This window comes from Bison bison, unplaced genomic scaffold (genome assembly GCF_000754665.1).
Source record: "Bison bison bison isolate TAMUID 2011002044 unplaced genomic scaffold, Bison_UMD1.0 scf7180017864239, whole genome shotgun sequence".
Classification (NCBI taxonomy): domain Eukaryota; kingdom Metazoa; phylum Chordata; class Mammalia; order Artiodactyla; family Bovidae; genus Bison; species Bison bison.
The window spans coordinates 1,812,705-1,837,277 of record NW_011494811.1 but is presented as its reverse complement, the minus strand read 5'-3'; the positions used below and the strand labels follow the sequence as shown (position 1 = coordinate 1,837,277).

The 24,573-nt window shown below is 52.1% G+C and overlaps 1 protein-coding gene across 1 annotated transcript in view; it reads left to right on the top strand.

Moving 5' to 3' along the window:
* SMOC1 (SPARC related modular calcium binding 1) overlaps positions 1-20,738 on the top strand; it is a 164,695-nt gene extending 143,957 nt beyond the window's left edge. The window contains exons 13-17 of the mRNA XM_010846817.1: positions 486-678; positions 1,243-1,325; positions 3,533-3,638; positions 13,945-14,189; positions 18,817-20,738. Coding sequence (XP_010845119.1) covers positions 486-678; positions 1,243-1,325; positions 3,533-3,638; positions 13,945-14,189; positions 18,817-18,833 — 644 coding nt within the window. The 3' untranslated portion in view covers positions 18,834-20,738. The remainder of the gene's footprint in view (positions 1-485; positions 679-1,242; positions 1,326-3,532; positions 3,639-13,944; positions 14,190-18,816) is intronic.
* The last annotated feature ends 3,835 nt before the right edge of the window (positions 20,739-24,573 follow it).

Sequence of the window (24,573 nt, the reverse complement as noted above, 5' to 3'; positions counted from 1 at the left end):
GTCCGCCTCTGATGGAGCCCTGGAAGGAGTGGGTTTGGGCCTTGTTTCTGCTTCTCTTGGGTGCCAGGCATCAGAGCATCTTCCCACCCTGAGGACGGTGACTGTGGCCCTGTCCTATGGGGTCTGGGTTTGGGACAGTGTCCACACACAAAGGCATTCCTGCCTCAGCTGTCAGCTTGCAGGGCTGGAGCTAGGAGACATGAGCAGGGACTGTTCTGAAAACAGGAGATTCCACTCCCAGGCCAACTGCAGCTCTGATGAGGAGTAGCCCTGCCTCCCAGCGTGAATGCTACTGCAGCCTGGCCATGCAAGGGCCAGAGTGAGGTGCTCTGAGCCTCCAGCTCCTCACTCAGGGCTGGCGTGGGGACCCCGCACCCCTTGGTGATTCACCAGTCAGCCATCATCAGTTCCTGGGGGCCAGGCCGGGTCCTGACAGGGAAAGCATAGGATTGGGAAGTCACCACGGGCTGTGTCTTTTCTTGCAGAGAAAGTTCACTCGTGTGACCAGGAGAGGCAGAGCGCCCTGGAAGAGGCCCGGCAGAACCCCCGCGAGGGCATTGTGATCCCCGAGTGTGCTCCTGGGGGGCTCTATAAACCAGTGCAGTGCCACCAGTCCACTGGCTACTGCTGGTGTGTGCTGGTGGACACTGGGCGTCCGCTGCCGGGGACCTCCACACGGTAAGCCCCTGGAGCCCGTCCTGCCCTTCAGATGGACCCTGGGGCAGGAGAACCAGCTTCCTGTTAGGCTGGCGCCTCGCATCTCCTGGATTTATTGTCCTGGCCGGGTGGGAATTGAGACACTCGGGGAGCAGCATCTCTGCTCATGGGCAGAAGAGGTACTGGTGGAAAGACCTGGATCTTGGATTCTGGTCACAGGGCTGGCCTTTTCTAGCTGGGTGGCCTTGGGGAAAGGAGGTAATCTCTGTGAACCTCAGTTCACTCAGGCAGGTTATTGCCCTGCCTGAGTCTCTAGGTGCCATGGGTCAGAAAGATCCTGTGTGCAGACGTAAGGGGCACCACTCTACTTGAGTAGCTGAGACCATGTGGCAACATGCCTGAACGTGTCTCTGTGGGGACGCTGATGCTGGGATTGCCCTGTAGCTAATGGACAGTGTGGGAGATGTTTTTCCACCAGCTCCGGGTGCTCTAGGCTTAGAGACCACACAGATCTTTGCTAGTGGGAGGGCTGAAGTCGGCTCAGGTTCCAGCCCCTCCTTACCCCCTGCCTGTCTCTCTTCTCAGCTACGTGATGCCCAGTTGTGAGAGTGATGCCAGGGCTAAGAGTGCGGAGGTGGAGGACCCCTTCAAGGACAGGGAGCTGCCAGGTAGGAGACGACACTGCCTCTTGCTGACATCCTCACCCCTTCCTGTCCCGCCGCCCCCTCATCGTGCAGAAGCAGCGCCCACCTCTGGGTCTGTTTCCTCATCTGTAAGCTGGGGTGGGGACAGACAGTGGGCAGGGGCATGGCAGGAGCCACAGGATCAGCATCCAGTCTGGTATGTGTCCCTAATTAGTCCCGAAGCCTTAAACACATGGTTTCTCCTCCTCACTCTTCCCTTTTTCATCTTTAAAATGTAGTCCTTGGCTTAAAGGGCTTCCCAGATGGCCCTCATAGTAAAGAACATTAAGGAACGTGGGTTCAGTCCCATGGATCAGGAAGATCCCCTGGAGGAGGCCATGGCAACACACTCCAGTATTCTTGCCTGGAGAATCCCGCAGACAGAAGAGCCTGGCTATGGTTCATAGGGTTGCAAAGAGTAGGACACAACTGAAGCGACTTAGCACGCACATGTGTTGGCTTAAAATCCTACCCTCAAAAAATGCTCCAGTTTTTTCTCTAACCTAGGGTGATTGGGTGGAGAAGGAAATGGCAACCGACTCCAGTATTCTTGCCTGGAGAATCCCAGGGACAGAGGAGCTTGATGGGATTCTGTCTATGGGGTTGCACAGAGTTGGACATGACTGATGTGACTTAGCAGCAGCAGCAGCAGCAGCAGGGTGATTGGGACAGTGATCTGGGGACTGTGGACCCTTTTCTCCAGGGCTGCAAAGAGAAGCTAACTCTCAGAACAGGCTTTCCTGCAGGGTGTGGTAGTGTCCGTTGCCAACCCTGTAGAGTGCCTTTGCAATGACCCTTGGTGGCCCAGAACTGTCCCTGGAGTATGGCACAAGAGGCATAGGCAGGGGCCAGGGCCTCTGAAGGGCTGCTGGGCTGGGTTTCCCTTATCTACCGGGTTCTCTGCCCGTGAGTTACAATATGATTACTAAATATTGATGTCTCGAAACACTGTAGTTTTAATCAGGTCAGTGCTGATGGGAGCTCCCACTGTTCCCATCAAGACTCCAAAGGAGAACTGAAAACAGGCTCTTGAAAGTCCGGGGGTTCCCAAGTGAGGTTTGTAGAAATCACTCTGTCATGAGAACAGAGTCGTAGAGACCAGGATCCCTCTGTCTAGCCATCCCTTCAACAAATGTGAACTGAGATTTCACTGTGTGCCAGGCGCTGGGTATGTCTAGTAATCAAAACGGAAGTGAAGCTTATGTAGTGTGGGAGACAGAGTACACAAATAAACGAATACAAACACATGAAGATGGTGACAGGTACTCTAAAGGGAAAGAGTGAGGTGCTGGGAGAAGGACAGGAAGAAATCCGTGGCTTCACTGAGAAAGTGGCATTTAACCAGAGACCCGGGGGAACTGCAGAGAGAGGAGAATGAAATGGTTGCTGCAGAGAGGAGAATTGTAGGTAGTGCTGAGGGACTGTTTGGGGCCGGCAGTCATGAATTTACAGGAAAACCATCTCTCCAGTGGTGTGGTGGTGTTTACACCAGCAACATGCAGCTCTGGGGGTGTGGATTTGGAGAAGGCATATCTGTGCGAAGGTTCATCCATGCTTGGGGTTTTGCTGGAGTCCCACCACGAGGAATAAACAAAGGATTTGAGAGTACTTCTAAGGGAGGGTTGATCATTATAATCTAAGCTGGCTGAGGAGAGATGTAAAAAAAGGAAGAGGTTCTTGGATAGGTAAACTGGTAGGTCCGTTGAGTCAACTTTGACCTTGGATTTCTTGCATTCCTAATGCCCTTTTACCACCTGGTCCTCACCTCTGGAGTGGCCTGGTCTCACTGTATCACTTGAGTTTCCCAGCAGACTATGGACTTTATGAGGAGAAGAGTGCTGTCTAGTATATTCCTAACATATACCATAGTGCCTGAGTTGATACTCAGCAAAAATTTGTGGAATGGAAGAACGCTGAAAGCTTTATTGTCCACGTGGTCTGATGGTCCCTTGTGGGCTGTGGGGAGAGGAACTCTGGAGGTTTATGAGAATCATCTGGGGCTTCCCTGGCTCAGCTGGTAAAGAATCCGCCTGTAACCCTGGAGACAGCGTTTGAGCTGTGGACAATTCCCAAAGTGGATTTGGCTGGACAAGAAGGACTTGGAGAAGTTGAAGAAACAGTGGTAGTGGAGGAAGCTGGTTTACTTGATCATTTACCTGGCACGTGCCTTCAGATCTCACTTTGTCTTTCAGGCTGTCCAGAAGGGAAGAAACTGGAATTTATCACCAGCCTACTGGATGCCCTCACCACTGACATGGTGCAGGCCATTAACTCAGCAGCGCCCACTGGAGGTGGGAGGTGAGAGTTTGAGCAGGACTCAGGCCCAGTGGGACCTCAAGGCCCCTGATCTTTTAGATGCTACAGGACGCCGAGAGATTGGGGAGGGCTTGGGTAGCGCAAGGGCTGGAAGTTGATCCTTTTCCTGAAACCATGTAGCTGTGACTTTGTCCAACATTCTGCCAAAAATCTCACCACCCCTCTCCCCTTTCCAGTCCTTGGGAGTTGCTTTTCTCTAGCTTGTAGTTACCTGATTACAGGTAAGTCCAGGAGTGTCTGGGACTTCCTAGGTGGTGCTAGTGGTAAAGAATCTGCCTGCCAATGCAGGAGACATAAGAGGCATGGGTTCGATCAATCCATCAGGAAGATTCTCTGGAGAAGAGAATGGCAACCCACTCCAGTAGTCTTGCCTGGAAAATTCCGTGGACAGAGGAGCCTGGCAGGCTACAGTCCACGGGGTTCCAAAGAGTCGGACATGACTGGAGCCACTTAGCATGCCACGCACCAGGAGTGTCTGGAGACTTCCAGCACTTTAGTCTCAGCAGTGTATGCCTTAGGGTGAGTCCAGAACGGCAGGAAGTGGGGTGGGCATGTGATGGGGACAGCAAGGAGGAAGTCTGGAGCACTTGGTGGTTTTGTCTTCTGAGGAGGCAGGAGCCACATGCCTGAGAATCCCAAGGGGCTCCGAGTGTTGGGATTGGACACTACCATAGCCAGACCCTACCTAAATCAGGAGCTGATATGCTGACCAAGGCAGTCTTGACACAGGGCTGAAATCCACCTGCTCCTTAACAACCAGCATCACCAGCGCTCACTGATTTGGGCCCATTGGGTCGGTTGGAGCATGCATGCTCAGACCTATTGAACATGCACAGCACAGCAAGCCCTGGGCTAGGGATTGGGAATCCAGGAATGTGAGGCATGTCCTTATCTTCAAAGAAGGCACCTAGTGAGAAGGCAATGGCAACCCACTCCAGTGTTCTTGCCTGGAGAATCCCAGGGACGGGGGAGCCTGGTGGGCTGCTGTCTGTGGGGTCGCACAGAGTCGGACACGACTGAAGCAACTTAGCAGCAGCAGCAGCAGCAGTGAGAATACTAGGCTGTGGACAGATGCAAACTGTGGTAAGTGCTAGATAAGAGGTAAAAGAACAGAGAAGGGTTTGCTCATTCAGTCTGGAGGAATCAGAGAAGGCTTCCAGGAGGAGGTGATACCTGAACTGGATTTTGAAGGACAGGTAGGACTTAGCTAGTAAAAGAAGGAAAGCCATTCTAGGAGAAAAAGAAAGAACATTGTGACCCCAGGCAAGTGCATGGCCATAGTTCAGTATGGCTGGGCTGGGGTGGATGGAAGAGGAGAGGAGAGGATGGAGAAGATGACAGAGGTGGCAGATGACGCAGAGAAGGAGGTGGGGACCAAGTCCCAAAGGGCCCATGCGATGTGCTTCCCATTATGAAGCCAGAGGGTGAGGCTCGGCAGAGCTGAGTGGTGTTCAGGTCCCTGAACAGGAGCTACCATGTGCTTGGCAGGAGTGGGCAGCCTGACTCTGAGCTTGTGGGGTTCACCAAGGAGGGAGGGCTGATTCCTCCGCACCTGCTCAGAGGCAGAACTGTCAACAGGCAAGGAGTGCCACCATGAGACCGGCCCAGGCCCCAGGCCGGCGGAAGGCTGACTGCCTCAGCGGCGATCAGCGTGACCACAGGGCATGTATCTAGGGTGGGAACCAGGACTCCCAGCACAGCTGTCAGCACTTCTGTGTCCCAAGGCAGACGAGGGCAGTGGCCCCCCAGTTTTTTTTTTTAAGCGTGCAACTGTTTTCATTATATTCACAAAGTGGTACAGTTACCACTAGCCAAAATTCCACAACATTTTCATCAACCCCCAAAGAAACTCTGTACCCATTAACAGTCACTCCTCAGTGGCCCTCCCACAGACTACTACTACTGCTGCTAATTAACTTTTGTCTCTATGGATTTGCCTACTCTGGACATTTTATATAGATGGGCTCATACAGTGAGTGGCCTTTGGTAAAAACCATTATGTCCCATCATGATGAGTGCAGAGACTGCCTCATGGATTGCCACTCTAGGAAACCCCCTGTCTGGGGTTGCTTGCCCTCAGCTACTCCGTGGTCCTGTGAGCCCTGAGGCTGGTTTGTTTTGCTCACCCTGTGAATGGGGCCAGGCCTCCCCAGCAGCAGGAGGAGCAGGGCAGATGGAGACAGTGTCTGACAGGTCGGCAGATGGGAACTGCCCAGAGGTAGTGCTCAGCCACTGGAGGTCTAAGACAGAGAGAGCTGTGTCCTCATCTCCAGGAAGAGGGACGGGAAATTATGAACAGGTGTATTCAGGATTACGGAGAAGGCAATGGTACCCCACTGCAGTACTCTTGCCTGGAAAATCCCATGGACGGAGGAGCCTGGTAGGCTGAAGTCCATGGGATCGCTACAAGTCGGACACGACTGAGCGACTTCACTTTCACTTTTCACTTTCATGCATTGGAGGAGGAAATGGCAACCCACTCCAGAGTTCTTGCCCGGAGAATCCCAGGGATGGGGGAGCCTGGTGGGCTGCCGTCTATGGGGTCACACAGAGTCGGACACTACTGAAGCGACTTAGCAGTAGCAGTAGCAGCATTCAGGATTGTATACCTTTTTGCTTTTCATGATTGGAATGTGAAAACATACCTGTTGTTTCATGCAAAAATGAGTATGAGCTATTTATGTTTTTTTAGAAGAGAGAGACTAAAGAAACAAGGAGGGGACATGGCCCTAAAAATCCAAAATCTGGATCCTCTCTACTCACAACTCTTCTGGGCTGCTGGCTCTGACCCACCCCTCAGGGAGCCTGCCTTGTGCTTGTACTTGGGTCCTAAGGAGATAGCACTTCACCTTCCATCCTGTTTGCTTCTGCAGGAGGCCAGCCCTTGAGCCTTGCCTGGCCTCAGATCCAGGCAGGCTTCAGTGACGGGGAAAGCAGAGCCCAGCTGGGTCCTGGGCCAGGGGGTCAAAAGCACAGGCAGGCCTGCTGCCAGACCAAGTTCAGATGGACGCTCTGCCCTCAAATTGCAGGGGAGGACATTTTTACAGAAAATAAAAACTAAGAAGTTTATAAATGCTTTTAATCCTAGTATGTCCTTAGGGAAGTGATTTTCTTTTTCTTTCCAAAAAACTCTCTTTTAGGTATAATGAGAGTTGGAAGAAAAAAAAAATTTTTTTTAATATTCTTTCCTAAACATGTTTTTCATTTTAAGCTCATATGAACTTGACCGTGTTTGGTTCTGATGAGAATGAGAGGTTTGAACTGCATTTGGTAATTGTGTTACCTGGAGGCTATACTTGTAATCAAAAGACAGACAAGATGAATCGAGAAGTAGTTTAGAGATCAAGGGAGTCGGGGTGGGCCTGGGGGGGAAAAGGAGAGAGGAGTGGTTACACAGGGGGGTAGTTGGTCAGGGTTACTGGTTTTACTGCATTTAAATCCCTCTCAGATCTCTCTATTATATTGGGTTGGCAAAAAAATTCATTCGGGTTTTTCCATAATTTGTTACGGAAAAACCTGAGTGAACTTTGATGTCTACCCAATGTTTAGGAAAATCAAGCCCTAACTCTGACCGTGAATTGGCTCTGAAGGATGGTCTTGATGGCGCTCACCCTCCTTTCGTATGCCACTACCTCCCATCATTACATGCCAGCTGCCGCTGGTCCTTCTCAGGTGCTCAAACAGGCCAAGCTCTCACCACCCCAGGGCCTCCAATGCCAGCTGCTTCCTCAGGCTGGAATGTGAGTCCCTTATCTTCCCGTGACTTGCCCCATTTAAGTAGCACCTTCTCAGCGGCCATCCGAACGAAAGGAACAGCCCTGTCACCTTCTATCATGACACCTCTTTCTAATTTTCAGCCTAGTGCTTATCACTACATGATGTCTTGCTGGTTTGTTTATTTATATCTGCCTCACCCCACCCAATGAAAATGGAAGTTCGGTGAGAAAAGGAACATTTTTCACCTTCTTCCCTGCTTATTCCTGGAACTCAGAAAAGTGCCTGGCATACAGTAGGTGCTCCGTAAACATTTGTTAAATGAATAAATAGCCAGAAGGATGGGTGGGTAGATGGATGGATCTCTGTCAGGCACAGAGAGGGATGTCTCAGTGAGGCCTCTTTTCCTTGGCACACGTCTGAGGGTCCAGCAGCTACTTCAAGACTAACTATGAGGCCAAACCCAGCCCTGAAGCTCACTGCCACCAGAGCTTTATGGTGCCCTGGCTGGGCCCACAGGACTTGGGCGCTGTGTGGACAGCCCCTGGTCAGCGCTTTTCTAGGACAGAAGAGCAAAGGCAGAGGAGCAGGACCAGTGAAGAGAATGAGGGGATCCAGGCTGCCTGGGTTTAGGCCTTGGCTCTGAATTCAGGCAGAGTTGGGACTGCAAGCATGAGGTCAAGGAAGCCACAGCTGATCCCTCCTGCATCCTCTCAGGGTCTGGCAAGTAAAGCTGGACACCAGCTGGGGCCAGTGGGAAACAGTCTTATTTAGTGACGTTGGGAAGAAGGGACGGGGGGACGTTTGGGTTGAGTAGAAGAGAGGGTGTCTTTGTCCCAAACTACCACCTGTCAGGCTTGGAGATTTTAGCTTTGCACAAACTCTTACATCTCACACCCAGTGTAAGCTCTGTGCTGGGTTCTGGGGACATACAGGGATGCAGACTTGGTTCCTGGGCTGGAGAAGCTCCTGGGAGAAGAGCTGTGTAGTCAGGTGAGTGCCCTGTAAAGCCAGTGTGATAACAGAGGCAGATGAAGTCGTGCAGGCAGGGACTCTGGAGGAAGGCACGTGAGAGAAGGCTTTCCATAGGAGGTGATGTTTAAGCCACATCTTCACTTACGAATGAGACAACGTCCTGACCTAGATGGACCAGGAGTAAGAACTTCCCAGCAGAGGGACCCTTGGGATAGTGAGGTATGAACAAGGTAGGGTCTGTGGGCTTCCCTGGTGGCTCAGATGGTAAAGAATCTGCCTGCAATGCAGGAGACCCAGGTTCGATCCCTGGGTCAGGAAGATCCCCTGCAGAAGGGAATGGCAACCCACTCCAGTATTCTTACCTGGAAAATCCCATGGACAGAGGAACCTGGTGGGTTACAGTCCATAGAGTCACAAAGACTTGGACGCAAGTGAGCAACTAACACACACACACACACACACACACACACACACACACATAGGGTCTGTGGAAGGAATCATGAGCAGAGTTTTAGGCTTGGGAGGCAGGTTGTAGGAGATGAGGCTGTAGAGTTGGGCAGAGCCCAGACCCTGGTGGACCTTGTGATCCATGCCAGAGAGGCTGCAGGGAGTCATGGAGTTAGATAGGCATTCCTATGGGAGCTGGACGGGAGGGGTGTTGGATGGGGCAGGAAGGTTACAGCATCATCTGAGTGAAAGGTGATGAGAGCGTGGATTACAGATGTGGGGGGTAGGATCATCTACTGAAGTTCAAGTAATGAAATCAATAGGATTTGAAGACACATCGGATGTAGGGAGTGGAAGAGAGAGATGTCTACTTCCTTTTCTGGCATCTAGCTTGATTTATGGGGGAAGCACTGTGGCCCAAATTTAAAAATAGGCCAAGTGAAAGGGGTACCCATGGAAACATCTGTGGCCAGAGCCTGAGAGGGAGCAAATTGCATTGCATGTGTGTCTGACTCTTGGCGACCCCATGGACTGTGTAGCCTCCCAGGCTCCTCTGTCCATAGGATCCTCCAGGCAGGAATACTGGAGTGGGTTGCCATGCCCTCCTCCAGGGGATCTTCCCAACCCAGGGATCGAACTCACATCTGATGCAACACCTGCATTGCAGGTGGATTCTTTACCCCTGAGCCACAGGTGAAGCCCACACGTATCACTAGATGATAGCTTTTCTCAGTGAAGGGTTGATGGATCATTGAACTATGCTTTTGGTCCTTCCTCTGGCAAGAAGCAGAGCCCTCCTCCCCCTACCCCATAGATCAGCCTTCCTAGAAAAAGCCAACATCAAGAGGAGGTGGGCTGAGCTGCATGAGCCTCCCAGACCCTCACGTGGTCCTGAAAGGAGAGGCCCTTTGTCTTGAGGCTTCCTCCTTCCCGCCCAGTGTGGTTACTTGTTGATGGTCTTGCAAGGAAGAGGCTGAGAATGTGGCTGACTTGGCATTTCCCAGCCCCACCCGCCCGCACAGCTGGTGGGGCCTGGACCCGATTCCAGATGGGGCTCCGTTGGTCTGCTTGGCTTGGCTCGTGCCTCCAGGCCATCCCACCTCACCTTGTTTAAAACTGCTTGGGACAGCAGAATCGGGCCCAAGATCTCGGCCAGCACCGGTTTCCCTGTGGTAAATGGGGCTGGCTCTCCAGCTGTGCATTGCAGCCAAGGCCTGGCCCGGCTGAGGCTGCAGAAGCGACGCAGTGAGGGCTGCAGGGGAAGGGCGGCACCTGCCGCTTCTCAGTGTGGGAGAAGACTCGGTGGGGCCAGTCCAGGGAGGGACCTGGTTCTAGTGGTTTTCCTTCTCCCAGGAGGCGGGAGGCACGAGGACGGCTACCAAAAAAGCCCAGAGGCAGGGCTGACACCAACATTTTACTGGCTCTTCATGCCATACCGGAGAAAACTTCGATCCTCTGCACACCCAAGGAGCCCTTTTAATAGAAGTGGACTTTTACCTGTAGGGAGGCCCATAGCAAGGACCTGGGTGTCACTGTTAGGTGACCTAAGGAGCCATTATTGGCTCTAATGTTGGGTCCTCAGCCCTTGCCCGATGAGTAGCTTTGATGACCCCAGCGGGGTTTCTGTGTGCACGTGTACAGGAGAGTTTGGAGTCCATGTCAGTGTAACCCTGGAACTGGGAGTGCAAGTAGCCTGTGTTTTTAAAGGATTCTGCTAGAAAGCTGCAAGAGCTGGAGGGATCAGTGGGATGTGGCTTTGAGGTCAGTGGTAAATAGTGGGGAGCCTAGCTGTGATGGGAAGGACTCCAGCAAAGACTGTTGAGAGATTCCTGGGGCCTCTGGAGGAGGCCATCTTGCCCCACCCCCACGCTCCCCTGGGAAAATCCCAGCCTCTCCTCTGTTAACGGAGGTGCCCATCTTTCACACATGCCCACTGCCGGTTTGGCTAAATCAGGACTCGTGATAAGTCTCACTCTTAACTAGTTCTTGTATGAAGTATGGTAGTTTGGGGACTTAAAGCTGCTGTGAAGCCAGAAACCTCACTTTCAGAGCTTTGAGCCAGATGCCTTTGGTAGTTTTCTTTCTTTCTTTTTTTTTTTTTTTTTTTCGTTATGCTTTGCTGGAAACATGAAAACTACTCCCAGGCTCCTTCCAAGTGCTGTTTTTTTGTCTCATCCCATCTTCTCCCAGAAGGTGCATACTTATTCTTCTAGGGCCATGTCTGGAGTCTCTTTCCCTCTAGACGAGGGTTCTTAAGTTGAATGACGTTTGGAGCATCTATTAAACCCCTAAAATCCGCGGCGTTCTGGGTGCACGTGCATTTTAGAGAGAGGGACTGTGGCTTTGTTTGTGTTCTCTAAGGGTCCATGATCTCCCCCAGGCTAAGAAATTCTTGCCTTAAATGTACTTGGAGCTCGGCCTAGACAAAAGGTTGGATTCCAAAGCAGGACCCTAGCGCTGCCCAGCTATACGTGTAGAGCTGGGCCCTGTTGTCCGGGGGAGGATGCAGCATGGGTTCTGGAAGTCAGAGGAGTTCAGAAGCAGAGAGCCTCGCACAGGCTGGGGAGAAGGGAGGGAAGAGGCAGCCTGTGGGTTGCAGCAGAGCTCTGGGAGCCAGAGGCAGGCATGGAGGGCCCCCGGAGCACCTCTCCTGGGCCAAGTGTCCTCAGTGGAGGCTGGGGGTGGGACATGCAGGGGTGTAGCTGTCCGAAGTTGTGGCTGCTCCAGGCTGGGAGGTCCTGCTGGGAGTGAGGAGGGCAGAAACTTGGCTCTCCAGACCAGGGAGATGGAGAAGGGAGGGGAAAAGAAGTAAGGAGCCAAGTGACAGTCACTCTCTGACCTGAGACGAAACTCTTAGAGGTTGTCGCCTGGGGAGAAGAGCCGCTTCTTGCTGCAGACTAGCCCAAAGGAAGGTGCAGGGACCCCCAGTCACAGAGTCGCCGAGAACCGGGCAGGCAGGCGGGAGCCCAGGAACACGTGCTGGAGGCAGCGAGCCTCTCCTGGCAGGGCGTCTGGGTGGGATGACCTCATCCCTTCCGTCTCAGCAACTGAGGCTTTATTATTCCAGCTTCTAGGTAGACATGACGCTATGCTGAGCCTAAAGGTTAAAGGAAGAGCTGCCTTTGCCAGGGGCGCTCATGGCCCCCCAAGGGAGGGGCTGAGGGGGAAAACCCTGACTCCCTCCCCTGGACGCCTTAGAAAGCTTGGAGGGGAATAACTGGAGCGCCTCCCCTAGGGCCTGTCCTGGCTCTCCTCCCTGGCCTGGGTCCTCCCTCATTTGGGGAAAGTTGGAGGCAGACAGGGTGCTCTGCAAGGGAGCTGACCACTCTCCTTCCTGCTCCAGGAGCATCCTGATAGAGACGTTTCTGGGGCCCTCCTGGTATATGCCCCGCAGGCTCGAGAGTGAATATTGGAGTGAAAATAAAGGAAGCTCAAAACCACCAAAATGCCATGCACTGGCAGAGACAACAGTCTGAGCCCTGCCTGTTTGCAAGCCGTTCCAAGCCTGGTTTCTATGACGAACCTAGCAGATTCCCCAAGAGCTAGAAGCAGACAGTCCCTCACACCTTCCTCAGGTACTCCCTGCTCCAGACATGTCAGGATGAGGTCCTGCTGGCTGATCTACTTACTGTGCTGTCTTGGACCTGGCCCAGGGTGCCCAGTGGGGCCTGCCCAAGACCATAATACACTTAATTAGGAATGGGCATTCAGCAGGGACGCCTGGCTTTTTTTGGTAATGAAACTTCTTTTTCCCTAAATGGTGAGGTCACTTGGGGGATGGCGGGGGAGGGAGTTTGCCGGCTCATTCATAGAGGAGGGGTCAGGGTTGTCCCTTCCCTCCTGGAAACCTCGGCAAATTCCAGAGAAGAACCCCAAGGCATTGGCAAGTGCCTTGAATATTTTTCTTGCTAGGTACAGCTTCAGAGTGTGCTGGCAGGTCCTGAATCCCTGCTGTAGGACCCCTGGTGTAGTCTGTCTGGTTCCCTGCAGACGATGGGCCAACCTCAGCCTCAGTCCCCCAACTGAGGGAAGGTTACCCAGGGCTTTAAACACAAGGTTGGCACTCCGTGCCAACCCTGGCAGCAGGAGCCATGGGACTCGTGTGGCTCCGTTCTCCTGGCCAGTCACCCGCTCTAGAACAGACTCATCATTGGCTTTTAAAGTTTTCAGTATAACCTAGCACCCTGAATCCTTTTGGGGAAAAATTTGAGGCATGAGTAAGTAAAATGAATGGGTAGACCTTGTGTATGTTACACGTGTGGCCGTTGCTCTTGTCATGTTACAATCAGGGGCGTGTTAGATGCAGTCACCACCATGCATCTCGACCCCCAGAAAGCTTTCTTGGTTACTCTAGGTTACTCTGCTTCTTAGCAGAATTCCCCAGGTGTTGGAGTTAACATGTGGTTTCCTGGGTCTGCCCTCTCTTAAGACCTCTGTATGGAGAGACTCACCGTTAGTAGATCAGGACTCACCAGCGATAGAACCTCTCTTTGTGTCCGTCTCAATTGCCTCCTTCTCTCAATTCCTACCACACTTGGTATCCGACAGCGATGGCCCACGGGAACTTCACACTTCACGTTGACTTGTTGCTGCCTGGTTTCACTCTTTCTGACTCTGTCTTGCCAAGACAACAGTTTGAAGCCAGGGGCTGCTCCTGCTGCTTTGGAAGCCCTCCTGGGACCCAGCCTGGACGCTGATTACGTGGTACAGGCTCCAAGCTCCCTTCATAGTCACACTCATTTGGGTGTCAAGTTCATGTGTGATGGCAGTTTGTGCGTCAGCCATACTAGGCTAGGAGAAGAACAGTTTGGATCCCTGTGGTTTTCTCAGGTGGATGAAATCCAGTCCATATGTCCTGAGCATCCCTCTTGCACGAGAACATCCCTAGCTATGGTGCAGGGTGTGGCGGGTTCACCTAGTTGGGGATCCCCCAGAAATGAACTGTCTGGGCTGGAGGCTCAAGTTGGAAAGGGTGACATGATTCTGCTGCAGGCTGAGCAGGGCAGGGAGGGTTTGGGCTTGGAGGAGCCATTTCTACCTGGCTGCCGGCAACCCTTGGCTTCTTAGCATGTGGGAGAGGCTTGTGGTGGGACTGGTGGTTCCTGCAGGATCCTGAGCGGGGCTTGGGGGTGGGTGTCTGCCCGTGGCCCAGGTTCTCGGAGCCAGACCCCAGCCACACCCTGGAGGAGCGCGTGGTGCACTGGTATTTCAGCCAGCTGGACAGCAACAGCAGCAGCGACATCAACAAGCGCGAGATGAAGCCCTTCAAGCGCTATGTAAAGAAGAAAGCCAAGCCCAAGAAATGTGCCCGGCGTTTTACTGACTACTGTGACCTGAACAAGGACAAGGTCATCTCACTGCCCGAGCTGAAGGGCTGCCTGGGTGTTAGCAAAGAAGGTGAGTGATCGCCTGTGCTCCTGGCCCTCCAGGACTTGCCCCTCCTGGAGGGAGGGGACCAAGGGAACCCCACACCCCGACCCTGCAATAGATGAGATTCCCAGGTATGTGTTTATTTGACTACTTACTGGGAGTGCACCGTGCTTTGCACTAGACACCTGACACAGTGGAGGAATGGAAGGGTAAGTTTCCTATCCTTCCACAGTCTATTGAAGAGGCAGATGCTAAAGCGTTTACATACACTGTGGTGAGCGCCATGAGGGTGTATTGGGATATACCAGGCTGCAGTGACAAGTAGGACCACACAAGTAATGGCTCAACACAGTGGAAATTAGTTCCTCTTGCCCATATAGTAATTCACCGTGATTCCAGGTCTTAGGGTGTGTGTGTGTGTGTGTGTAGGGGGATAGTGGAGATTGCTCCAGGTGCAGTCACTCTGAGAGCCAGGCTGAGAATGACTCTGCCAACTTCATTCTCTGACATCCAAGGTCACCCTGTGGGTCTTCTCCCTCCCCAGTCAGCCGGATGGCTTAAACCCTGGAGCAGTGCCCATGGGGCAGGGTTGATGGACCAGTCCTGGAAGTGACATACATCACCTCTCTTATTTCACTGGCTGGACCTCCATCACTAGACCAACACCCCACAGTGAGGAGGGCTTGGGGCCCAGGAAGAGGAGGAGAGTGTGGATTCTGGTGGACGCCTGATGGTCTCTGTCACAGTGCAGCAAGTGCAGAGTATTGTGGGAATATACCTAAGGCACCTACATCCGCTCAGGGTCCATCAGGCTTGGAAATCTTCAGGAAGGAAGTGATGTCTTAGCCAGAGGTCAGCCAACCACAGCCCATGGGCCCAGTCTAGTCCACGGCCTGTTTCTGTACAGCCTGTGAGCGAAGAGTGGCTTTTCTATTTTTCAGTTCAGTTCAGTCACTCAGTCATGTCTGACTCTTTGTGACCCCGTGGACTGCAGTACGCCAGGCCTTCCTGCCCATCACCAACTCCCAGAGTTCACTCAAACTCATGTTCATTGACGCCATCCAACCAGCTCATCCTCTGTCGTCCCCTTTTCCTCCCGCCTTCGCTCTTTCCCAGCATCAGGGTCTTTTCCAATGAGTCAGTTCTTCACATCAGGTGGCCAAAGTATTGGAGTTTCAGCTTCAGCGTCAGTCCTTCCAATGAATACTCAGGACTGATCTCCTTTAGGATTGACTGGTTGGATCTCCTTGCAGTCCAAAGAATTCTCAAGAGTCTTCTCCAACACCACAGTTCAAAAGCATCAGTTCTTCTGCACTCAGCTTTGTTTATAGTCCAACTCCCACATCCATACTTGACTACTGGAAAAACCATAGCTTTGACTAGATGGGCCTTTGCTGGCAAAGTAATGTCTCTGCTTTTTAATATGCTGTCTAGGTTGGTCATAACTTTCCTTCCAAGGAGCAAACGTCCTTTCTATTTTTAAAAGGATGTAATTTTCAAAAAAGAAGACTATACAACCAAGATTGTTGTATATTGTCCGTGGTCCACAAAACTAAAATGATTGCATCTAGTTCTTCACAGAAAACCTTGCTGCCCTTGCTCTGGACAAATCCTTGACCAGTGAGTAAGAGGAAGCTGAGCTGAAAGGTCATGGAAGGGAGGAGTGTTCTGAACTGAGGCAAGTGAAGGGTGAGGCTGTGGAAGTGGGGAAGGAGAGTTTTAGAGGAGCTGAAGGATGTTAGGGTGACTGGGATGCATGTTTAGGGGTGGAAGGAGAGGGGAGGCAGCAGGAGGTAAGGTGAGAGAGTTTAAACTATATAAGGGTGATGGGAAGCTGTTGAAGGGATTCAGTCAGAGAAATGATATCATCAGTTTTGATTAAAAAAAAAAATTCTTCTAGTGCAGCGTGGGAAATGGATCAGGGGATGAGTGAGGGCAGAGACCCCAGAGGAGGCCAGAGCACTGACCAGCAGGAGATGAGGGAGACCTGAGTTAGGGAAAACCCGGCGGGGTTGCAGAGTACTGGGGGAGGTGACTAGGTAGGACTTCAGGGCTTGGTGATCGAGTGCAGAGAGGGATGAAGGCTGGCGTGGGCAACTGGAGAGCGGGCCACTCACTGAGATGGGCAGAATGGGAGGAAGAGCAGAGCAGGTCTAGGGGGTGGGGAAGATAACAGACATAACTTGGACCTGTCAAGTTGGTTGCACCCCAAAAATTAGAGAGTTGCAGTGCAGGTGACGGGTCTGGGCTGATGATGCCAATTTGGGTAATTCTGACTTGTTTGGTGCCGAGAACTGCCTTGAAGGAAACATAAGGGCTTTTCCTTGTTCTAACCCTTGGTTGACAGGGTAAACCCAAAAGGTAGCTGAGGAGGTGGCTGAGGTACCCAGTCTTGGGGTCTGGCCCTGGTTCTGGGATGTGTGACCCTGGGTGAGTGACCTGTAGTGGCCCTGACCCTGGCAGGTGTGACCCTGGGTGAGTGATGCTCATCCCCAATCCGTTTCCCACACTGCCCCAGATTTTTTTTTTTTTTTAACCAAAACTGATGCTATTGTTTCTCGGACTAAATCCCTTCAACAACTTCCCATCACACTTACATAGTTTAAACTCTCTCACCTCCTGCTGCCTTCCCTCTCCTTCCATCTGTAAACATGTATCTCAGTCACCCTGACGTCCGTCAGCTCCTCTAGGCAGTCCTGTCTGATGAGGACGCCTCTCTGTGACCCCATGACTCTGAGTCCCCAGGACATGGTGCAGCATCATGGCTCAAACCCTGCTTCAGCCACAGACCAGCTTTCACCCAAGTACAAACTACTCAACCATCCCAGATTTCCGTTTCTTCATCTGTGAGATGGAAATAAGCATAGTATCCACCTCACAGGGCCACTGTGCCGACGCACTGAGACAGGAAGTCAAAGCAGTTGTCAAAGTGGTTGAAGCATTGAGGGACCTCTGTGAAAGCTCCATAGATAATACTGTTCTTCTTCATGAGACCGCTGCAGCTGTCAGAAGCACTGATCGCACTGCATGCAGTCCACGCTCCTGATTCTCCCCTGCCATCAGGGTGTGCCTTCTCAATTCCTAACCTCAGGCACAGTGCATTAGATCCTGGTCAAATGACGAAGGGCTGGGAGAGGGATGTCCTGTGTGGTCACGTTACGCTTTGGCATACTTAGAATCTATGCCCATTTCTCAGAGCACAAGCTGGGGCCCAGTGTTGGAAAGAGAATACCCAGTGTTTGCATTGACCCCCAGGCCCACCTGGAGCACTTCTGAGCTCAGTAGGTTCGGAATCACAGAGCTCCACCAGCCCGCTGCCCTTGGTCCGCTTCCCGTGCTGGTAGTTAAGGTCCGCACGGCACACAGCAGCTAGGGGAAGGCTGAGTGTGCTTAGCACCTCAGGTCCACGCAGCTCACAGAGGCCTCCGGTCTGCCCTCTGAAGCTTTGTCGGGTACCAGGTGCGCAGGACCCAAAGGAAGCAGGCAGCCCTGGCACTTCCCAGCTCTGTAATCTTTAGCAAGCTACCCAAAGTCTCTGAGGCTCAATTTCCTCATCTGCAAAGTGGATATGATAGCGTCTGCCTCACAGTTTTGGTGTGGAGATTTAACAAGCTGGTGCCTGGTTTACGGTGAATGCACAGAAGAAATTAGAAATAGTCGAGGAACACAAGAGGCACCAGTGGTAAAGAACTCTTCTGCCAACGCAAGAGACATAAAAGACCCAGGTTTGATCACTGAGTTAGGAAGATCCCCTGGAGGAGGAAATGGCAAGCCACTCCAGTATTCTTGCCTGGAGAATCCCATGGACAGAGGAGCCTGGTGGGTTATAGTCCATAGGGTTGCAGAGTCGGACACGACTTAAGCAACACAGAGCGACACAGCCCTGGGCTGCCAGCAGCTTTGCTGGGTCTCTATGCTCTGGGAGCAGCAGAAAAGCCACCTGGGTAGACTGTATGCGGGGACTGAAGCAGACATTGGTCATCTGGTGTCGTGCGGTGCCCTCTGGTGGGCTGAGAGGGGCTTGCACACCTAGTGGGGGGCAATAGTCAGGTGGGGCAGGACATAGAGTTTGGGGGTGAATGTAGCTTTGGGTCCGAGGGACTGAATTTTGGGAAATGCCCCATGAGTCCAGGCATTTTCACCCACCAGACTCCTCACTGGGGAGCTGACTTCCCAGCACAGTGCTCTCAGGGCTGGGTCTCTTTCTTAACTGGTCCTTCCCAGTTTATGAAGCGCAATTATCAGGATTATTTTTCAGTGAGACTGGAGACAAGTCCTTCCATTGAAAAAACCCACCAGCTCTCCCATTGACTTGCCGAGGATGGTGCCTAACCCTGAATAGAAAAACCCTCTCGAATGATGGAATGGATATATGTATTTGGAGTCCTCACAAAAGTGTTTTAGTCGCTCAGTTGTGTCTGACTCTCTGTGACCCCAGGGACTGTGGCCCGCCAGGTTCCTCCATCTGTGGGATTTTCCAGGCAAGAATACTGGAGTGGATTGCCATTTCCTTCTCCAGGGGATCTTCCAGCCTCAGGGATTGAACTCGGATTTCCTGCATTGCAGGCAGAGTCTTTACCATCTGAGCCACCAGGGAAGCCCAGAGTTCTCTTAAACCCAGCTCTGATTTCTTGCTTATTCCTCCCCTTCTCAGTAGGACGCCTCGTCTAAGGAGCAGAAAACCAAAGGGCAGGTGGAGAGACCAGGGAGGCAGGATGGATCATCAGACAGCTAACCTTCGACGTTGCCACGGCCCAGCCACATCCCATGTAACATAAGTGGTGCCCATCGTGTTTGCACTTTTAATAACTCTTATTTGTGTGTTTTCTTTTTCGGCTTCATTTTTAAACACCAGTATCTAATATCGCAGTGGGAAAAGGAAAGGGAAGAAAGACTATTCTCTTTTATTGTTAAGTTTTTGGATCTGCTACTGACAACTTTTAGGGTTTGGAGGGCGGGGAGCTTTCTGGGACTGAGAAGAAAGAGATTTATATACTGTATATAAATATATATGTAAATTGTATAGTTCTTTTGTACAGGTGTTGGCATTGCTATCTGTTTATTCTCCTCCCTCTCCCTGCTCTGAGCTGTGAGAGCTCCGGACACACAGCCCCACTCTCTAGAACCCAGGACTCCATCCCTGGCCAGCCTGAATTCCACTGTGATCACAGTGCAGACTCCATGGGTATCTTTTCTGGTGGGAGGAAGGGGCCACCTTCTGCCGTGGCTGTCAGAGCGGCAAGTCACTTGGCGGTTGACCTTCTCAAGGGAGGGAGTGGACATTGCAGGACAATGGGAGTGGCCCCTGGAGGGAGGCCTGTAGCCCTCACAAGTCCCATCCTCCAACGCCCATGTGGTCAGGCCATCCAGACCCCCAGGTGGCCCAGACTCAGTGGGTGCAGTGTTGTTGGCGCCCGCTGAACAAATTGCCCTAAGGATTTGCGTTAGGGTCCCTTGAAACATTTCCAGCTACGTTTAGCCTCTACTCCACGTAAAGCAGGAGAGGGGAGGCAGAGAAGAAAAAGACACCCCGCAGGACCTTTTATTTAGTAGTTAAATGTAATATCTGAGCAGTGGAGGTAGAAGCACAGAAGGCCTGTCCTGGTGAGTCCAGTGCCCACCCAAGGCTTCTCACCTGTCACACACCCATGAATGAGGCTTCCTGAGACAGCGCCCAATGCCAAGGTCAGACTAGGCAGCTACTTCTGCAGTCCTCTTTCTCCCCTCCTGTTCTCCAGCTCAGCGTAAGCCTGCGGGAAGAGTTGTGTCCATCACCTTGTTGGTCACTCAACCTTTTCTATTTTTTTTTTTTTAAACTCAGTACCGAGGTTCTTCCTGTTTTCCTAAACGCTCTTATGGGCTTCCAGGCTTGAGGCCAGTTCCAGGGCCAAATTCATGTTGGGCCTGTTACTTCTGCATCCCTTGGAAGTGAGGACGGAATGGCCCAGCCATGGGGAAATCCAGGCCTAGCTTCCCACAGGCGTTTTACTGTGATTCCAACGTGGACCGCCCAGCCTTCTGGTCATACCCCAGCTTCCTCTTGCCCGGGGTGGCAGGGGTGGGGGCATGCCCATCCGACAGTCATCCAACAAAGGGTGCCGGGTGACACCGAGCCCTCCTTTCCGTGAGCAGCCAGAGCGGCAGGGAGGGAGGGTGGGCAGTTTTCCAGGACCGGCGCCTTTGTGGATTACTTTTGGAAATCTGGCCGCATCTCTGTGCATCTCCTATCCCATCCCATCCTCTGACTGGAGAAGGTTCTTGCTGTCCTAATGAAAGTCCCAGAGGTTGTGTCAGGGTGACTGGAGACCCCATCCCAACATGTAGGATGGAACGAGAGCCCTGGCCCATCAGTCTGGACCAGAAAGCCCCGTGTGCTGGCTGGGTGGACTTTCCGGGAGACCTCCGCCTCCTTCCCTGCCCTGAAGGAAGCGCCTCCGTGAAGAAAGTTGGAATCTCCCTGGGACGTCTTCTCTCTCACACACGTGTGGAGGCTGAGTTGTGTGGTTTTCCTTTGTGAGGAGGGAGGGAGACCGTTTGTAGCTTGTTTTATAAAAAATAAAAAATGCGTAAACCTTGGTGGTGGTTGCCTCTTTCTTTGGGTGGCTTCCTTTGATGGAAAGCGTTCATTTCCTTAATGGTTTAGTTGTTTACTGTGGCCGAGGTGCCCTCCTCTCTGATCTTAGGAAGTCTGAGGGGCTAGACCAGAAAGGGAGCCAGAAGTGGCCGTGAGGTGGTGCCACGCTTGCAGTGAAGACCTGGACCCCCTGGGCCCTTGCCTACAGTGCCGGTACCCTGTCTGTAACGCTTCCTCTGACCTGCCCCTGTGCAGCCAGCCCCACAAGCCATCACTTGAAAGCAGGGGATGTTGCTGGCGGTGCTTGGCGGGCAGGGCTGGGGGAGCCCGTTCCATGGCTCGGGCTGATGGGACTGGGCGTGTTGGCTGTAATCCTGAGCTCAAGACCCCAGGCTGGGAAGCGACTGTAAACAGGGAGCAGGCCCCAGTGGGGTTCACGCCGTCTGTGCCCTAGTTTTGTGGGGCACGTATTCAGGTCAAGGCTGCTGGTCTGGCTCACGTTGCCAGAGGCCTTCAGCATGGACACTGCGGCAGAGATGAGGCTCCAGACTGTTTCTGGTGCTACAGACATCTTTCCCCTTTGCCTCCCTCTCTGCACAAGTAGCTGTGTCCATAAGTGGCTTCTTCTCCCGCCTCTGAGAACTTCCTTCTGCCACCTCCATTTCCTTACCCTTTGCAGGTAAACAGAATACAATGCCCTTGAAAATGACCCTGCCCCGAGCCCTTTCTTTAGCTAAGCGTTCCTGGGGAAGGAGCTCAGCCTTCAGATGGGGTCCGGCTGGTTTCCCTCCTCCAGGGCTAACAGTGAGCTGCTGTGTCCACGGGCCCTGAACGAATACTCACACTAGTCCAGTGCCACAGGCGTCATTATCCCCATCTCACAGGTGTGGTCACAGGCTCAGAACCTCAGTGACTTGCTGGGTTGCACCAGGCTAGGAAAGGCAGAGCCGGGCATCACCTTCAGATCTTCCCCTCCATGCCCGGAGCTCTGCCCACTGCGGGCTGCCTTCCTTCAGGCACTAGAACATCAGCCTTCTCCTTCCTTCACTCTGCGTGGCTGTATTCAGCTGTGAGTGCATTTTTTTTTCTCTCTCTCTGCATAGTTTAGTCTTTTTTAAAAACCACTAATTTGCAGATGCCTATCATGGGCTTCAGGGATTGGGAAGAGAAATAAGGGAAGTGTTTGCTCATCCAGGACCTCACTGGGAGACTTGGGGTTGACCCCGCAGCCCTGTTTAGGCTTCCTCTGCTTTCTCCAAAGATGAGAGGGCCATTCCTAGTGGCAGTCAAGGAAAAGGGAACCGTAGACCCATCCTGTTAATTCCTTCACCCAAAGGCTTCTGAGTCATGCTTGGCCTTTGTGGGGAGGGGAAGACTGGGGACATTGTCAGTTGGATGTCAAGAGATGCCTGCTGCTGGGGTCCCTCAGATACTATAAGAGGGGTCTCCAGGCTGGTACTCATCCCTGGTTTCCCCAGGGGTCTGAGAATCTGGCAGCACCAGACTCCTGGTAGGAATAAAAACCCAGAGGGAGCCAGTCTGCTCATCTGACCATTTATTCCCAGGTTTCTGAATGACCCACAAGGCCATTAGGTGTGCCCATCAAGGACACCGAAGAGCTTCTTGGAAACCTGATCTTCTGGTCTGTGGCATTTGACCTTTGTTCCCCTCCCCGTTTTACAGGGGTGACAGGCAAAACTTGATCTTTTTCATGCAGTGATACCAAACCAAGCCCTCATTCTTGTGGCCTGGATCACTGTGTCCCTTTGTGTGACTTTCATGAATTAAACAAGGAAGGGGCATGACTTTGACTATATGCCCTTCAGGTGTGTGACGCGGGTATCTCATCATTTCTTGTCAAATCTGACCCACCCCTTATACTCTTCTGTGCCAGCACCTTATCAGGGCAGCCTCATCCTTCCCACTGTGTGCACTGTTCCCCTTCTTCCCGTAGCTGCTCTGTGAAGGTCCTGTTGCCTGGGGTCTTCCTAACCAAAGTTTTGATTGTAGCCAATGGTCTGCCATCCTGTATGTGACACATGCACTAACCCTAGTCATCCACACGCTTGGCGGTGGAGGGCCACTGACTGCTTGGAATTGGTGTCTTCACTGGATTATGGGCACATTGGTGAATTACTCATAAGACTCAGGAGAGGCCAGGATAAGATGCAGTGACACACATCCTGCTCCCTACCCACTTAAGTCACAAAGGTATTCGTCTCCCTCCTGGCATATATCCATCACTCGTCAGCAAGGGGTGCTTCTTGTCATCAGGGACCCAGGTTGAGGGAGGCGCCATTCTCCTTGATTGTGAAGGCAAAAAAAAAAAAAGTGAGAGAGAACATGCTACATTGTACCCTGGTTCTTAAAGCTTCCCATCTCAGTGACTACAACAAATCACATGGTCCCATCTAGCTCAAGGGCAGCTGGCAAGTGCCCAGAAGCAGCATTAGTACTGTGGGACTTCAGCTCCCCAACCAGGAGTCCAACTCGCACCCCAGCATTGGAAGGTGAAGCCCTAACCACTGGACCGCCAGGGAGTCCAGGGGGATCTGTTAACAGAAGTAGAGTTAGTATTTGGTGGACAACTCTGATGACTATCACAACATAGATTATCTTTGTATTTTTCCATATTGATGGAAAAAATCTGCAATTTTTACATTGTCCAAGAACAAAAAGACTTGCTTTTCACAGTTTCCACAGTGCATTTTATGTCAATGACTTCTAACATAAAGGTAATGATCATTAGGGTAATGATCATTCTGTTGTGGGTAAAGCAGAGGATGAAGGCACCTTCTCTCCTGTGAGCTACCACGCCCCACCTTGGGCGAGGGGAGGGGTGGGGTGGCCTAGGTCTCAAGTAACTATCCACGCCCCAGTGCTGGAGAACTTGGAGAGGCAGCAAGTAACTCTCCGTGAAAGCAGCTGAGGAACTGCAGCACCCTGCGGGTACAAGTGTGACATTTTCCCTCTGCCATCCTGGCTCTCAGCTGTGTTCCACTGCATCTTCTTTCCTCAGCGTTCAGTTCAGTTCAGTTGCTCAGATCAGATCAGATCAGTCACTCAGTCGTGTCTGACTCTTTGCGACCCCATGAATCTCAGCGCACCAGGCCTCCCTGTCCATCACCAACTCCCGGACTGACTCACATCCATCGAGTCAGTGATGCCATCCAGCCATCTCATCCTCTGTCGTCCCCTTCTCCTCCTGCCCCCAATCCCTCCCAGCATCAGAGTCTTTTCCAATGAGTCAACTCTTCGCATCAGGTGGCCAAAGTACTGGAGTTTCAGCTTTAGCATCATTCCTTCCAAAGAAATCCCAGGGCTGATCTCCTTCAGAATGGACTGGTTGGATTTCCTTGCAGTCCAAGGGACTCTCAAGAGTCTTCTCCAACACCACAGTTCAAAAGCATCAATTCTTCGGCGCTCATCCTTCTTCACAGTCCAACTCTCGCATCCATACATGACCACAGGAAAAACCATAGCCTTGACTAGACGAAACTTTGTTGGCAAAGTAATGTCTCTGCTTTTGAATATGCTATCTAGGTTGGTCATAACTTTCCTTCCAAGGAGTAAGCGTCTTTTAATTTCATGGCTGCAGTCACCATCTGCAGTGATTTGGGAGCCCCCAAAAATAAAGTCAGCCACTGTTTCCCCTGTTTCCCCATCTATTTCCCATGAAGTGATGGGACTGGATGCCATGATCTTCATTTTCTGAATGTTGAGCTTTAAGCCAACTTTTTCACTCTCCACTTTAACCTTCATCAAGAGGCTTTTTAGTTCCTCTTCACTTTCTGCCATAAGGGTGGTGTCATCTGCATATCTGAGGTTATTGATATT